We start from the raw sequence: 15,355 nt of genomic DNA on the forward strand, positions 1-15,355 counted from the left end.
CCCCAGTCATCTTTCCATACAAACATTGCTCCGCTCTCCAGAGGATTATTGTGAGCAGATGTGAGCTCTGCTGTCCCTTTGGACTGACAAAGACAGAGGTTTTGTCCCAAGTTCCTTTTGAACCTGTCCTGCACCTGTTACGAGTCCTCAGTCTCCTGCAATTTTGTGGGTCAGTGACATGTAAAACAGCACAGCTGGCTGGCATGCTTTGCTTATGAGGGGAGACAAGAGAAGAATCCCTCTGCTCACACCAGACCTGCAGCTGCCAAACCTCACCAAAGCACCTGAGGAGCCCCCAGGGACGGATGGTACAGAAGGGAGGTGATGGAGGACAGCACAGCAGGCAGCCTGCCCTCCATCTGGGTGTGAAGAAGGCAGGGCTGGGAACTGTAAGCAACATCCCAGCAGGTCTGGCTGATGGTGCCACCCTGAGGGCTTCCCCTGCCTTTGGGCAGTCCCAGCTGCTGCAGCTCACTTGACAGAGACTCATTGTCTATGCTGTGCTTGGCTGCACTGGAGATGATGAAGCCGAGGACAGCAATGGTTGCCTTCACATCCCCTGACTGCAGATGGGAAGGAGAGAGGGCGAGCTCTGTCACCTTGGGAAGGCACCTGCAGATTCATTGCTGCCCGTCTCTGGAGCATGGCTCCATCGGGGGATCGTGGTAAGGACAGCAGTGCTCACCTAACTGTGCACCTGAGAACAGCTTCAGGACCTTGTCATACTGTGGGAGAGCAGAGCTTCACAGTAAATACCAGCTAACATACTTAGTACCAGTGTTAACACTAACAATCCTTACCTAAATATTAATACTAGTAACACTTACTATGCGTATTATTAATCCTATTAGAGGCTGGTAGAGTTCTTAAGGCTGAGGCTTGCATGAGGAACACAAAATTAATTAACGTTGCTGATTATGCTATTGTGTTGAAATACTTGGCCTCCACTGCAGTAGCCCCACACTTACCTCGATGGCCTGCCCCAGCAGGTCCCAAAACACCTGGATGCAGATCAGCTTAAGCTTCACTGATGTGATAAACAGAGTTCATTCTTTAAAATTTTTAAAAGTTTATTAAAGGATAAAAGGACAAAATAATCCAGCACTGGGATGCTTTTAGCACACAGCCAAAGAGCACAGAGGTAGCTTAAAAACATGTTCACTATATACTGTTACATTGCTGAGGTTACATGCATATTCATTAACTTACACATTATTCAAACATTCCTTTGACTTTTTGATGTTCCAGGAACTCTCTTGTTTGGTTTTAACCTCTGACTTGTCTGCAGAACGTTCTGTAAATGAGGTCTACACATTTTATTTCTTCCTGTAGTTTTATCCTGTTGCTTCGCACTCCCTGATAATACCGATAAGAGTCGATAAATGCTTCCTGGATGCTTAAGCTCTTTTTGTCACTATTATCACTTGGTAGGGGCAGTCTGCAGTTATAATAAACAGAATAATTGCTTTACACCATTTTCTGAGTTAGTTACATGGAAGTACTTTAGTTTCTATTTCAACATTTTGCTAAAGCCTACGATATATTTATCAGGCTACTATTCATATGAAATATACAGTGCATACATAAACTGGCATATTACACTATACAAAGCAGTTAAAAGTAAGTATAAGTTTTACCATATCAAAATACTTGTAATGCAAAAAGCTAATCTATGAATGTGAAAGCCAATATTGTTTTATCATCTACAACATCCGACGACGAGGGTGAGCAGCGGGCCCGCAGCAGGCGGAGGGCGGGCAGGGGGACGCGGGCACTTAACTTTGGCCAGGGTGCTGATCTCGGCCAGTCGGGGCAGGCCAAGTCCCCGCAGAAGCGGAAGCACTGCGGTAGAAGAGGCACCCAGAGCCCGCAGCGGGCGCTGCACGCCCTCCCCGCTCCCGAGCCCTCTCCTCACCAAATCGCCGCCGCTCCCTAGTCCGCCCTGCTGCCGCAAAGACGACCCGGAACCCCTCCCGGGCTACACTCCTCTCCGCCTCCTGCCCCGAGTGCCGATGGGGCGCTCCGGTAGGGGCTCTGCGGGGGTCTTTTCGCCGGGACCTGGGCACGAGAGAAGGCCGGAGAAGGGGACGGGGGTTTGGCGAGCGCCGCCGCCGCCGCCGCCGCCGCCGCCGCCTGCGAGCCCTTCGGGCAGCCCGAGCTCCGCCCCACGCTCCCACGGGCCTCAGCCTGACGGCTCCTAAGCCTGCCAATCACGGCCCGCCTTTCTCCGTCCGCCCTGTCCAATCACAGCCGCCCTTTCAAACCGGAAGCGGTCTCGCCGACCTCAGCCCGCTCAGTCGCGGCTCGCCGCCTCAGACTGGCCCCGCTCGCCCGTACGTCTGAGGCGCCGCTCCCGCCACCGCCGCTTTGGGAGCCGGCGGAGCAGCGTCCCCGCTGCCGCTGCCTCGGCAGGCGCTGTTGCGGACGGGAAGGGCGGCCGGGAGCTTCCAGTTCAGGTCCTGGTCGGGATCAGGTTCTGGTCCAGGGAAGCGGGCAGGCGGCGGGCAGCGGGCGGACGCGGCCACAGCAATGGCGGCGGCGGGAGCAGCGCTTGAGGGGACCGCGGGGAGTCGCGGAGCGGAGCGCGGCGGGAATGGGCGGGCTGGGATTGGTGGAGCCGGCAGGCGCTGCCTCGGGTTGTGATTGGCTGGCTGTCCGCCCGTGGGGCATAAATAGCGGGCGTTGGGGCGCGATGGCGTCAGTTCGGCGGTGAAGCTGGGAGCGACGGGAGCTGCGGATGCGCGGTCCGAGGAGCGGCGCTGCGCCAGGACGGGACCCCCGCGGCAGCTGATCCGGGGAGCGCTGGTGAGCACGGACGCGACGCCTGCGGCCGTATCTGGGGCCGGCCGCGTCCAGTTCTTTCTGCCGCGCCCTGCGTGGCTCGGGTAGCCGGCGGCTGGTGTGGGGCCTGGAGTGGCGCGGCGCGGTGCGGGGGGGGGGGGGGGGGGGGGGCACTGCCTGCTGTCTCTGGGGGCTGAAAGTAGCCGTTTTGCGTTTTCTGGATTTAAAGAAATGTTCAGAATACGAGGAATAAAGCTTGCTTTTTGTATTTTTATTACTTTATTTTGTTTTTACTTGTAATGTTTTTTTTTTAAATTGTGTTATTTTATTATTGCCTGTTTTAATACATCTTTTTTGTTTGATTTGTTTTCTTTACTAGATATCTCATGTTAATTCGGTAAGGGTTGTGGGACTGGGACTGAAGCACCAGTTGTGAGAGCAGTGGGGACATAAAACCCCAGGGTGTGGAATAATGATTTTGGCATGAGCCAGGCCCAAAACAACGTGGAGTGGTGGAAATGCTGAGGCTAGATAAATGCCATGGGAGGAAGGCATGGAGCTGCAGCACAGGGCCTGCAGGTTATGCCTGGGGGATCCCAGCCCCTGCCCTGTGGTACCAACAAGGGGCTGAGGGTGTGAGGGCTCAGAGGGTTCTAGGGCCCAAGAACCAGCCCAAGAGTGCCTTTTGGGATGGGGGGGGGCAGGAGTCCAGTGGCTATTGCCAGCCCCTGGAGCTGCCTGAGGGGAGGTGAGGGGGCCTTTGTGCAGGTGCTGGGCTGAGAGCCAGGGTGAGGGGGAGGGTGGATGTTGAGCTTCAGGCCTCCAGTGTCCCCAGAGTTGGGATGCCACTTAGGGTTGCCACTTAGGGCTGGGTGGGTGGATGGGACAGCTTCTAGAGATACTGAAATTGTAATGATGGCAGTAACTGATTTGTGGCCTTATCAACAGCCCCAAGGTGCAGTGAGAAGCATGAGCAGCTTTTAGCTGCAGCCAGTAGGAAGCTGAGGAGCTGGAGCTGAGGCAGCAGACCTGGAGGAGACAGAAATATGGTAGGGTTTGGTGTAAAACCCCCGTGGGACTGGGATAGGGATTGTGGAGCGGGAAGGTGAACTGCATGGTTGGAATTGAAATTGCTGTAAGAACTGTGATCAGAGCTCAAGAACGAGAGCTAAAAGAAAGATCCTGTCCTGAGAAGCACAAGTAGTATTGTGTGGCACTACTGTGAAGATTTAGAGCAGAAAGTGTAAAAGAAGAGCTGGCAGTTAAATAAAGCTTGTGGGACTGGAGCTGAAATCACTGGGGCCGGGGTGGGGACTGCAGTGCTGCAGAAAGAGTCACTGCTACAAGGGATACTCACTGTGGATCTGAGGACTAATCGCAGAATGGGACACCCAAAATCCACCCTGCCCTAGACACCCAAAATCCACCCTGCACCCCCCAAATCAACCCTGGGATCCTCACAAACAACCCCTGGGACACTCCAAATCCACTCAAGAACATCCTGATCCCTCAAATTCACCACGAGACACCCCCTCCCCCCCCCCCCCCCCCCAGACACTCTCTACTCCCTGGGACCCTCTGGCAGCCCCCAAATGTAACCTGAAAACCTCTCCCTCCCTCCCAGGAATCCCCCAAACACCAACTGGGACCCTCCAGACTGCCCTTCCACCAGTCTACCCTGGAACACCAAATTCCACCTTCAGAATCCCCACAAACACTCTCTGGAACCCTCAAACCCCCTCCAGACCCCCTAAACCCACCCTCATACACCCCAGAGTGCCTGGGAACCTCACCCCCTCCCAGGACCCTCCAACCCCCATTAGATGCCCCCAAATCTACCCCAGGATCTCCCCTGGGGTCCCTCACCACCTTCTGGATCCCCCAAATCCACCCTGCGATGTGCAAACATCTGCTGAGAAGCCCCTGGGACCACCCAAATCCACCCTGGGCCCCCCTAAAGACTCCCTGGAGGCCCCTGGGACCACCCCTACACAAAGCCCCCCCTCCACACTGTTCCAGCCCCACCACGTCCTTGCCTTCCCCCCAGCACATGGCCTTGTCCTCCTGCAGTGTCCTTGTGTGCCTCCTGATGTCCTTGCGTCCACCCATCCCCCAGGGGATGCATGTCCCCTGTGCCCCTTCCCCTGTGGTGGCACTGGCGCCCTGTCCCATTTGGGGGTCCCTAGAGCACTGTCTCCATGCCCCTAGGCTTTGTGTCCCCTTTCCCCACAGTGGATGTCGCCAGGGGGGTGCCCTCCAAGTCCCCACGCTCAGGATCTCCCCAGGATGTCACCCCCTTGTCCCCCTTCCTGGGGTGTCCCCAAGGTCTCCCCAGGGCGATATGGCCCCAGATCAGGATGTCCCCATCCTGTCTTCCCATGTCCTGATGTCTCCCACAGCCCCCCTCCATGTCCCCTACGCCCACCCACATCATTCCGACTCCTGTGCCTTCCATGACCCTGATGTCCCCATGTCCCCCATATCCCCCTCGTGTCACCACGTCCTCCATGTCCTCCTATGTCCCCCAACATTCCCCGTGTCCCCCTGTGTCAGCTGGTGCTGCAGGGGGACCAAAGATGGTCCAAGGGGAACCCTCCTGTGGGGGTTTGGGGTGGGGGGGGGGGGGGGCTGGGAGGGTTCTGTGGGCAGTTGGAAGGGAGCTATGGGTACTCAGGGGGTGGGGGTGTCCAGAGGGGCTGTGGCAGATCCTGGGGGTGGCTCTGGGGGCTTAGGGAGGTCTAGGAGGATATCTGTGGGTGCTAAGGGGACGTTGTTGGGGCTCAGGGAGAGCCCATGGGGCTGACAGGTTTGTAGTGGCGGGGGGTCTGTGGCCTCCATGGATGGAGGGCTGTGGGAAGTGCTATGTGGGGGCCCCTTCCCCCAGGGGGAGGTCTGTCAGGGTATGGGGAGAGGGTCACTTGATACTGGGGCCCACTACCCACTTTGAGGGGTACAGGGTGTTTGAGCTGCCAGTGGCTGGATTTGAAAGGACCCTGTGCCCTGAGAGTGTGTTTAGGGGGTTTCTGCCCCTGGGAGATGCTGCCAAGGGGTCAGGGGATGCTGAGGGGCTTCAGTGCAGGTGATGGAGGATTCATAACTGTTCTCACTGCCCACTGCATCCTCTTGCTCCCCAAGGACCTGCAGCTGGCCCAACACCTGCAAGGGCCCCAGAGGGGGAGCGTCTGATGGGGGGCACCCCCGGGATCCCCACACCATGGCCCAATCCCTGGCACCCACCCACAGGAGCCCCCCTCCTGACACTTTCACATCCCTAATCCTATTGGGGGGTCCCTGAGAGATCCCCACATTGAGACATCCCCCACCTGGAACTCCCTTCTCAATACCCCTCCTGAGGGCCCCCACCATAGCACCCCACAAACTCCCCGGGCAACACATCCCCGGGTGGGGGTCCCCTTCCTGACTTCAGCACTTCTCAGATTATTGTGAGTCCCCACCTGTAATCATTCCAGGACCCGGGAACTGGAGGGACATCATCCCCCAAGGGGACATCCCTAGGACTCACACTCTATTGGAGACCTCCCTCACTTCTGCTGGACCCCAATAAATGTCTCTGATCCTCAAATGCTGCTGCTAGAGTGAGGGAAATTGGGGGCAGGCACCTGTGAAGGAGGCTCTGGGTGCAGGGACTTAAGGGGGGGGGTGGGAGCACCTCCACGAGGGCTGTGGGAATTGGGATAGGGGATATTTGGGGAGGTGAGGAGGAGGGTGAAGCTTAAAATGTCCCCTTAATAAGGTGGTGTTTGGAGGGGCAGGGCTTGAGGGGGCACTTTTATAGTGGTGGGGTCATTTTGGGGGGTTAGGGATTAGAGGTTTGCTTTATGGAGGAATCAATGCATCAGGAGTCAGGGATCCCGGGGCAGGGACTTCGGGTCTGTTTTATAGAGGATGGGGGGCTGCCTCCAGGGCAGGGGCGTAGGGCTCCCCTTTACAAAGGCAGAGCGGCCGGTGCGGGGCAGGGCTTGACGTGAGACGGGGCTTTAAGCCTCCCGTGTGAGGCCCGAGCCTCGAGGGGTGGGGTTTTAAGGGGCGCTCTTTATGGGGCTGGGCCCAGGGTCCACTTTTATGCTGGCGGTGGCGGGTTGTCGTAGTAGGGTGCGTGTGCGCCACCTGAGAGGGGCAGGACTTAGGGGGTGGGGCTGCATGGGGCGTGGTTGTGGGGTTCCCCAATATAAGGGCTCTCCGGTCCGCCCCCCCACCCCGCGGGCCATGGCGGCTGCGGCGCTGCTGCTGGGCCTGCTGTCGCTGTCGCTGCTGTCGCGACTGTCGCGGCGTGGCGATGGGCGTGGCCCGCGCTGGGGCGTGCTGCACCTGCTGCACCCACAGGGGGCGCTGCACCTGAGCCGCCTGACGCGGCGGCACGGGCCCGTGCTGCGCCTGCGCGCGGCGGGCCGCGGTGAGTGCGGGATCCCCGACCCCAGCCGAACTTGCCCGGAACCCCCGAACCCGACCCTGACCGAGCTGCCCGGGACCCCCGAACCCGACCCCACCCCAGCCGCCCGGGACCCCCGAACCCGACACCAACCCAACCGCCCGGGACCCCACAGCCCCCCAAACCCCCCTCCCTGCTCCCCAGGGACTCTCCGAGCCCCCAACTCTGCCCTTTCCCCCTGCGGTGGGGACCTCTCCTCAAACCCCCCCAAACCTTTCTTGGGGCCCTAATCCCCCGATGCTCTCCCCAAAATCCCACGCCAGGAACTCCCCACTTGGTTTGGGATCTCCCCCAGTTTTGGAGTACCCCCAGCCCCTCCTCTTCCCTGCAGAGGTGCTGGTGCCGAGCTCGGTGGCGACCATCCGCGAGGCGCTGGTCCGGCACTGGGGGGACTGGCTGGGGCGCCCCCACAGCTATCTGGGTATGGCGGCGGGGTGGGGGGCGGTTGGAGGGGTTCCTGTGGGGTTTGGGGAGTATCCTGTGTGTAGTGAAGCCCTTCGGGGGATTTGAAGGGAGTCACTGTGTGGTTTCTGGGGTTCTCTGTGGGGCTCGGGGAGGGTCTCTAAGGGTTTGGGGGGGCCCTGTGGGATGGCAAGTCCTTATGGGTTTTGAGGGCGTCCCTATGAGATTGAAGGGGTTGTTACGGGATTGGGAGGGGGTCCCAATGGAGTTGGGGACATGGGTACTGGGGGGGGGGGGGGCAGTTCTGGAGGGGTGGGTTGTCTGTAGGGGCTAGGGCAGTTTCTAGAGGTCTCTGCCCCACCAGACACACCCTTCAGCCTCCAGGGTGGCATTAGGAGGGTCCCATGGAGGAAGCGGCTATGGGGTTGAAGGAGGCTTTATGAGGTAGTGGGGCCCTGTAGCACACCCCTGGTGTATTGGAGGTGGGTCCCTATAGGGGCTGGGGGGTTTCTGGGGGTCCCTTACTGCTCCTGCCCAACCCCAGGGTTGCTGGTGTCACGGGGGGGCCGGGACCTGGCACTGGGAGACCCCTGCCCTGGCTGGCGACAGCAGCGGGGAGCAGTTCGGGGGGCACTGGCACGGGCTGGGGGGCGTCTCGGGCCCCTCCTTTGGCTGCAGGGCCGGGAGTTGTGTGAGGTGAGACCCTGAAACCGACTCCTGCCCAAAATGATCCTTCTGCAACCCCGACACCCCCAAAACTGATCCTCCCAGCATTGCAAAACAGATCCCCACACAATATTGACCAGCAAAACCCTGGCCAATGCACCCCAAAACTGATACCTTGAGCCTCACTCCCTTCACCCAAACCCCACCCATGCACCTTAACCATGTCCCCTGCATCTGGAAACTGCCCCCCAAACCCTACCCCCTGCACTCATCCCCCAATCTCTGCATCCCAAACCTGATCCCCAAACCCTGCACCCGCATCACTGTCCCCCAAAACTTACCCACCCAAACCTCACCCTCTGCACCCCAAAAGGGCATTATCCCTGTGAGTCCCCATAACTCCCTCAGAGCTCTGCACTTCTCTTGTGCGACCCCCTAAACCAGCCTTGGAGTCCCCCTTTATTTGCTCTGGGGCTCTCTCTAACCTTCTCTTTCCCCCAGGAGCTGCGTTCGTATGGGGAGGCCCCCCTGGACCCCTTTGAGGTGTTCACCTTCCACACCTGCAGCACCATCGCACGCCTCCTCTTTGGGGAGCTGGTGAGGATCTGGCAGGGGGCCCAGGATGGAGACAGGGGTTTGGAGGAGGACCCCAGTTTTTATGGGGGCCCAGGGTTTGGGGGGGACCCAGGAGTCTGTGGAGGGAACATCCAGCTGTTTGGGGGGACTGACCAATTTGTGTGTGGGTGGCAGGGGTTTGGGGGCACATAGGAATTTGAGGGGGCCCGAATGTCTGAAATGATGTTCGGGGTGTTCTGGGGGATCCAGAGACAATTGAGTACTGGGCAGTACACAGGTGTGTTCTCCTCCAGGTGCCCCCTCCAGGGGAGCTCCGGGCCTTCTCACGCTGCCTGGGGGAGCTGCTGCAGGTCTGGGGGCACAGCAGTGTTCGGGTGCTGGACCTGCTGCCCCTGCTGCGGGTGAGCCTGGCAGCTCCTGGGGGTGGCTGTGGGGCTGTGGCCTTTTTGCTGCATGAGGGTCTATGGAGCCCAGAGCTATAGAGCCCTATGGGGGCAATAAGGGAATTGTGGAGATCTACAGGGGGACTATGGGCCCTTGGGGGCCTGGGAAGGGCTGTGAGTCTCAGGGGGATTATATGGCCCATGGGAGAGATATGGGGCTGGTGGGATTATATGGGGTTGGGAGTGAGGTTATAGCATCTGTGTGGGACTGGAGAAGGGTATGGAGAGCTGACAGAGAGCTTATAGGGTCCATAGAGAGCTTGGGTGGTGTCTGTGGTACTGGGAAGGGACCCTATAACTCTAATGGGGCTGGACAGGGGTTATAGTGTTTGTGTGGGGCTAGGGTGAGTGTTACAGGGTCTATATGGTGTTGAGGATCTCTGGGCCTGGGAGGGGCAGTTGTGGGGGCTGTATAGGGCTGAGGTGGGGTAAAGTGTCTCTGTGGTGCTGAGGATGCCTGTAGGACATTGGAGGGGTCTGTATGGCCCAGGGGAGCGGCCATAGGGTATCTCTGGGGCTCAGGAGACTCAGGCAGCATCTCTGGGGGAGCGGGTGTCTCTCTGAGGTCAAAGGTTTCTTGGCGGTGGGGGTCCCCATGGAGTCCCTGTGCGCAGGCCCTGCCCAACCCGGGACTGCGGAAGCTGCTGCAGCTTGTCCAGCACCGTGACATGTTTGTGGAGACCCAGATCCAGCGGCATCAGGTGGGGAGGCCCGGGGAGCTGGGAGGCAGCCCGAGGTCAGGAGCGGTGCAGTTGGAACAGAGCCTCAGGGGAAACCCAGGGCTTTGGAAACTACATGGGGGTCTGGAAGGACTCAGGTTCTGGGTGGAAACCAGGAGTTTGGGGGCTACCCAGGGGCTTGGGGGCACCCACATATTTTTGGGGAAACAGAGGTTTGGGGGGACCCAAGGGGATGGGAGGAGCCGGGGGTCTGGGAGGCTTGTAAGGCCTTGGGGAGGGCCAGGGGTTTAGGTGGACTTGGGGATTTGGAAGAGACTCCCGTGTTTGGGGGCAGCTGGGGATCAGGAGAAACCCCCAACACGTGTCACCCCTTTGCCAGGCGTGCCCCTCCCCTCCCCCGGACTCAGTTCTGGGGGCACTGCTGGGGCGTAATCCTGGGGCACGGGAGGGCCCCCTGAGCCCCCCCCGGCTGCACATGGCGCTGGTGGACCTGTTCATTGGGGGAACCGAGACCACTGCGGCGGCGCTGGGCTGGGCTGTGGCCTTCCTGCTGCACCGCCCCGAGGTGAAACACATGTCCCTCCATGTCTTCCATGCAGCCCTGGGGGGGTCCTCTGTGTCCCCAGGGGTCCTGTGTCCCCCCCTACATCCTGTGTTCCATATGTCCCTCATGTTCCCTTCTCCGTGGGTTTCCTGCTGCTCTGCCCCCAGATGATGTGGAGCACCCTCTGTCCCCTGTACAGTGCCAGGGCTCCATGTGTGTACTTGGGGGTCCCATATCCCCACCTGTGTCCTACATGTCCCCCACGTCCTCCTCCCCATGGCTGACACTGTGCCCTTGCACCACCCTGAGGTGCCCCATGGATCTCTCAGACATTTCAGAGCTGTGTCTGTGTCTCTATGTGGCTCCTTGGTTTGGGGTTTCCATGGAGAGGTGGCTCAGGGTCCAGGGATAGAGGGTCCTAAGAGAGAGATCTGGGGGCTCAGGGGTGTCCCCAAGGAGGAGGGAGGAGCAAGTCTGGGGTGGGGGTTGGGTCTCAGGACAGGTCTGGGGAGGATCTGGGAGTTCAAGGGGGTTGCCAAGGGAGAGGGCCAGGCTTGAGGATGGTTTGGGGTCCCAGGGGCAGGTTGGTGAGTTTGGGGGGGTCTGGGGTTCTGGGGAGTCGCCCTGTCATCCCATTGCCACTGTGTGCCCCCTGGGATGCACCCCCTCCCCTGGTGCCCCATGGCAGACATGGCACACCTGTGCAGCTGCAGGTGCGGCTGCGGGCGGAGCTGCAGGGGGCACAGGGACCACCCGGGCCAGGGGACATGGGGCGCCTGCCCCTTCTTCAGGCCACCGTCAGCGAGACCCTGCGGCTGCGACCCCCTGCGCCCCTGGCGCTGCCCCACTGCGCCCTGAGCCACACCAGGTACCAGGGCAGGGAGGAGCCGCCACCGGCCAGCCTGGGTGAGGGGCAACCACCACAGAACAGGAAGGGTCCACCTGGTATCATCAGTAGGGTCCGGGAGAACCCAGCAGAGCCCATTAGACCCCAGCAAGTCCCGCTAAGACCCATCAGGTCCCAGCATGGCCCGGGTAAGACCCGAATATGCAGAATATTTACCAGTAGGGCCCAGTAGAAGTAGGCCCACAGTAGACTCCAATAGACCAGTACAGTCTGGTAAGTCCTTGTAGGACCCAGTAGGCTTCAACAGGGCCCAATAAATCCCAGTAAGACTCATTAGGTCCCAGTAGGCCCCAGTATAACCCCAGTACATTCCACTTGCCCCAGCAGGTTCTGGTATGACCCCAGTAGACCCTAACAGACACTCAGTAGATCCTAGAAGATTCCAGAATAGCCTCAGTAGGCCCCAGCAGAGCCCAGAAGATCCCAGCAGGAGTTCCCAATATATCCTAGTAAGTCCAAGGTAGCCCCACGAAACCCCAGTAGACATCCAGTAGCCCCCAGAAAAGCTCACGATGGGTCCAGCAGTTCCCAGTGAGCCCAGTAGACCCCAGTATGGCCCCAGTAGACCTCGACAGATAGCCAGTAGATACCAGAGAGCTCCAGTAGGACTCCACCAGATCCCAGTATGGCGCTAGCAGATCCCACCCAGTGTGCCAGTAGACCCCAAATAAATTCTAGTAGGTGTCAGTATGGCTCCAGTAGATTCCAGTATAGCATCAGCAAATTCCAGTAGGCACCTAATAGATCCCAGGAGACCCCAGAGAGCCCCAGTAGACTCCAACAGACACCCAGTAACTCCCAGCAGCACCTACCAGATCTCAGTATAGACCCTGTAGACCCAAACAGACATCCAGTCATACCTAGTGAGCCCCCAGAGAGCCTCAGTAGGTCTCAGTATGGCCCATGTAACTTTCAGTAGCCCCCAGCAGACCGCAGTCTATCTCCATGCACCTTGTCCCCTTCCAGTCTTGGGGGGCTCCCCGTGGCAGCCGGCACTGTCCTGATCCCCAACCTGCTGGCAGCCCAACAGGACCCTGACATCTGGCAGCACCCTGAGGTCTTCCTGCCCGGTATGTGGGTATGCCTGCACTCTGAGTGCCCCCCTGAACTCCTGGGTTTCCTCAAACATCAAACTGGGTTCCCCCAGCCATGGTGTTTTCCCTGATTCCTGGGTATCCTGGGAACACCTTTGTGTCATGAGTGTCCCCCCCCCCCCGATGCCTGAACCACCCCAACCCCACACCCCCTCCCCCAAACCTGTGGTTACCCCCCACCATCCCCATTAGTTCTCCCATATATCTGTGTACCCCCCTCAAAACCTGTTCCTCCCCTCTACCCCCCTGCCGAAACCCCTGAGACCCCCCTCAGGTGTCTGAACCCTCCCCAAACATGTGAATCCCCTCTGTCATCCTGGGGTCTCCCCCGAATCTTAGGCTCCCTCTGAGCCCCTGGGTCACCCCAAACCCCCATGTTTCCCTTCTGAACCCCAAAGTCCAACCTGGGGAACCCCCAGGCACCCTCCAAACTTGTGGAGGTCCGCCCCTAAGTCCTGGGTCCCCCCATGGCGCCCGCTCCCCCCAAGCCTGTGGGTCCCCCCCCGGAACCCCCCGATCCTGCGGGTCCCCCTGCACCCCTCGGAGCTGACCCGCCGCCCCCCAGAGCGGTTCCTGGCGCCGGGCGCCCCCTCGCAGTCGCTGCTGCCGTTCGGCTGCGGGGCGCGATCGTGCCCGGGGGAGGGGCTGGCGCGGGCCGAGCTCTTCGTGTTCCTGGGGCTGATCCTGCGGGAATTCCGTCTGGAGCCGGGCCCGGAGGGACTGCCGGGGCTGAGGGGCTCACCGGGCACGGTGCTGCGCTGCCCCTCCTTTCGCCTGCGTATGGTGCCCTGCCAGCCCCCGGGCTTACCCTGACCCTGGCCTGACTCCACTTGACCACTTTATTACTTTTCTGAACACACTGTGACTCACCTGAGGTTTTTTTGACCCTTCTTGAATACACCTGACTTCACCTGAGCCTGTGTGACACTGCCTGAACCTGGCTGACCGTGACCCCCTGACTGACCCCACCTGACATCGGCCTCACCCCTGCCAACCCTATGCCTCACCTTGACACCGGCTATGACCCCAGCTGTGACCCTACCTAACCCCATCTGACTCTGCTTGAACCCTGCGTGACTCCATCCCAACTCACCTGACACCTGACCCCTGCGTGCCCCCATTCAAAACCAGATAGCTGGGTCTCTCCCGGATGCCTGAGTCAATGCAGTGTGGGAGGGCCCCATTTATCTCCTCCTAATAAAATTTGTGCTTTTGAACCCACAAGTCCCGGCTCTTCCTGGGACCCCCTAAACGTCCGGAACGCCCGAAGCCCAGCCTTGCGCCCACCCTGACCGGCCACTCTCGGCACCCGCCACAGCCCTCGGACAGCATCAGAAGATAGCGGTCTGGCTGATTTGCACTTCCCCGCTCCGCAAAGCCCTCCCCGGAGAGGCTGCGGTCCGGGTTGGGCTCGCAGCCCTGCGAGATACGGCGGGTTTGTGCGGGGCGCTGCGTTCTGCTGATCTGACTGGCAACAGGCGACTCAAAGCATGAAGCGCTCTGATTGGCCGAGGCCTGGTGTGCCTGGCAACCGATTGGCTTAGAGCTGTTGGGGGCGGGAGGGGAGTAGAGCGCCGTCCCCAGAGCGAGGGCCTGGAGGAGCGGGCGCTGCAGGGTGGAGTGCCCGCTCCGAACATAGCGGGGGCACTCAGGAGCACTCACCCGGCGCAAAAACCCGAGGGAGAGAACAGCGAGGAGGGGCAGGGAGGGAACGAGACCGTCCGCGCCCCTCGAGTCATGTGTCGAAATGGGGGCAACGGCAAAGGAGGGGTAGGCAAGGCAAGGGAACGGAAAGGTTGGTCGGTGAGGAAAGGCAAAGGAGGAAGAGGCAATTCAAGAGGGCACCAATGCAAGTGTGGGTTAGGTAAGGCAAAAAAAGGAAGGGTACGAAACGCTATGCAAGGGAGGGTTAAACAAGGCAAAACAACAGAGGAGAAGGCAAGACGACAGAAGGGAGGGTTGGTAAAGGCAACACGAGGAAAGGGAGGGGCAGACAAGGGGTCCAGGCAAGGCAAGGGGAGGCAGTGGAAGCCAAGATAATGGAAGGAAATGGAGAGGTAGGCCAGATAAGGCAGTACAAGGCAACGGAGGGGTTGTTACCTGAGCTATCCAGCTGCAGGGTAAATGTTCAAAATAAACATTGGACCCTCAAGGGAAGAGTCTGCAGGGTGCCGCACCGGTCCCGGGGCCCCCCGCCCCGCGGGTGCCGCCCGCAGCTCCCGCTCCATCATCCCCACAGCCCCTGCGCTCCCCCCGCCCCGGTGACATAACTCAGGTTTCCCACAGGGTCCGCATGATTTGCGGAAAAACTCCACAACTAGTAAAAGTCGTGAAGTGGGTATGTATCTTTATTCAGCGTCGGACGCATGCAGGATAACTCCTTAAAGAACATGCGCGCAATCAGAGAGTCCAAACTCCCCTTTTTCCCCCAGCCTATTGCATATGCATTAAGTTTTGCAATAGGTTCATGCATATTCATCGCATTACAATTAGTTAATGTCAGTCCTTGAGCAGAGAGCTCGCTGTTTGTCAGTTGTGTCCTGCAGCCTCAGTTTTGGCTTGCTTCTTATTTCAAGGTCCAAGGGGCCCCTCTTACCTTCCTCTAGCTTGGAAGCTCACATTCCTTTCACCTTGTTTGAGACAATTTTGAGAGCTACAGGCTTTTTTGAACACAGCAAATTTAACAGACTAAACAACTTAAACAATTCAAAACAGCATATTCCACTTAAATCTGAAGTTGATTTCTAACCCAAGTTAATTCCTAACCTCATGTCTCATTTGACAGGAGATGAAGGATTTTTAGGGATTTTTT

General features: G+C 59.1%; 2 protein-coding genes and 1 long non-coding RNA gene across 3 annotated transcripts; 1 reads left to right on the top strand and 2 right to left on the bottom strand.

Moving 5' to 3' along the window:
• Positions 1-272: 272 nt before the first annotated feature.
• Positions 273-1,031, bottom strand: LOC132076591 (COMM domain-containing protein 4-like; the record flags this gene model as incomplete). The annotated part of the gene is made up of 3 exons (XM_059477719.1): positions 273-592; positions 686-725; positions 969-1,031. Coding segments are annotated over 3 exons (423 nt in total), but the record flags the coding sequence as incomplete, so codon positions are not given.
• An 18-nt stretch (positions 1,032-1,049) lies between these two features.
• Positions 1,050-2,096, bottom strand: LOC132076895 (uncharacterized). Its single transcript, XR_009418978.1, has 2 exons — positions 1,916-2,096; positions 1,050-1,438 (listed from the first exon to the last, which is right to left on the bottom strand). It is a non-coding gene; the product is annotated as an uncharacterized LOC132076895 (long non-coding RNA).
• A 4,912-nt stretch (positions 2,097-7,008) lies between these two features.
• Positions 7,009-13,767, top strand: LOC132076592 (steroid 21-hydroxylase-like). Its single transcript, XM_059477720.1, has 10 exons — positions 7,009-7,195; positions 7,563-7,652; positions 8,178-8,329; positions 8,801-8,896; positions 9,169-9,276; positions 9,933-10,019; positions 10,378-10,563; positions 11,250-11,410; positions 12,416-12,519; positions 13,109-13,767. The coding sequence occupies exons 1-10, from the start codon at positions 7,009-7,011 to the stop codon at positions 13,354-13,356; spliced, it is 1,419 nt and encodes a 472-aa protein (XP_059333703.1). The 3' UTR covers positions 13,357-13,767.
• The last annotated feature ends 1,588 nt before the right edge of the window (positions 13,768-15,355 follow it).

The sequence above is a fragment of the Ammospiza nelsoni genome, chromosome 9 (assembly GCF_027579445.1).
Source record: "Ammospiza nelsoni isolate bAmmNel1 chromosome 9, bAmmNel1.pri, whole genome shotgun sequence".
NCBI classification, from domain to species: domain Eukaryota; kingdom Metazoa; phylum Chordata; class Aves; order Passeriformes; family Passerellidae; genus Ammospiza; species Ammospiza nelsoni.

Bases quoted from the DNA above. Each gene is read 5' to 3' on its own strand.
- LOC132076592 (XM_059477720.1), top strand. From the start codon at position 7,009: ATGGCGGCTGCGGCGCTGCTGCTGGGCCTGCTGTCGCTGTCGCTGCTG. The intron at 7,196-7,562 runs GTGAGTGCGGGA...TCTTCCCTGCAG, and splicing joins CCTGCGCGCGGCGGGCCGCG to AGGTGCTGGTGCCGAGCTCG. The intron at 10,564-11,249 runs GTGAAACACATG...ACACCTGTGCAG, and splicing joins TCCTGCTGCACCGCCCCGAG to CTGCAGGTGCGGCTGCGGGC.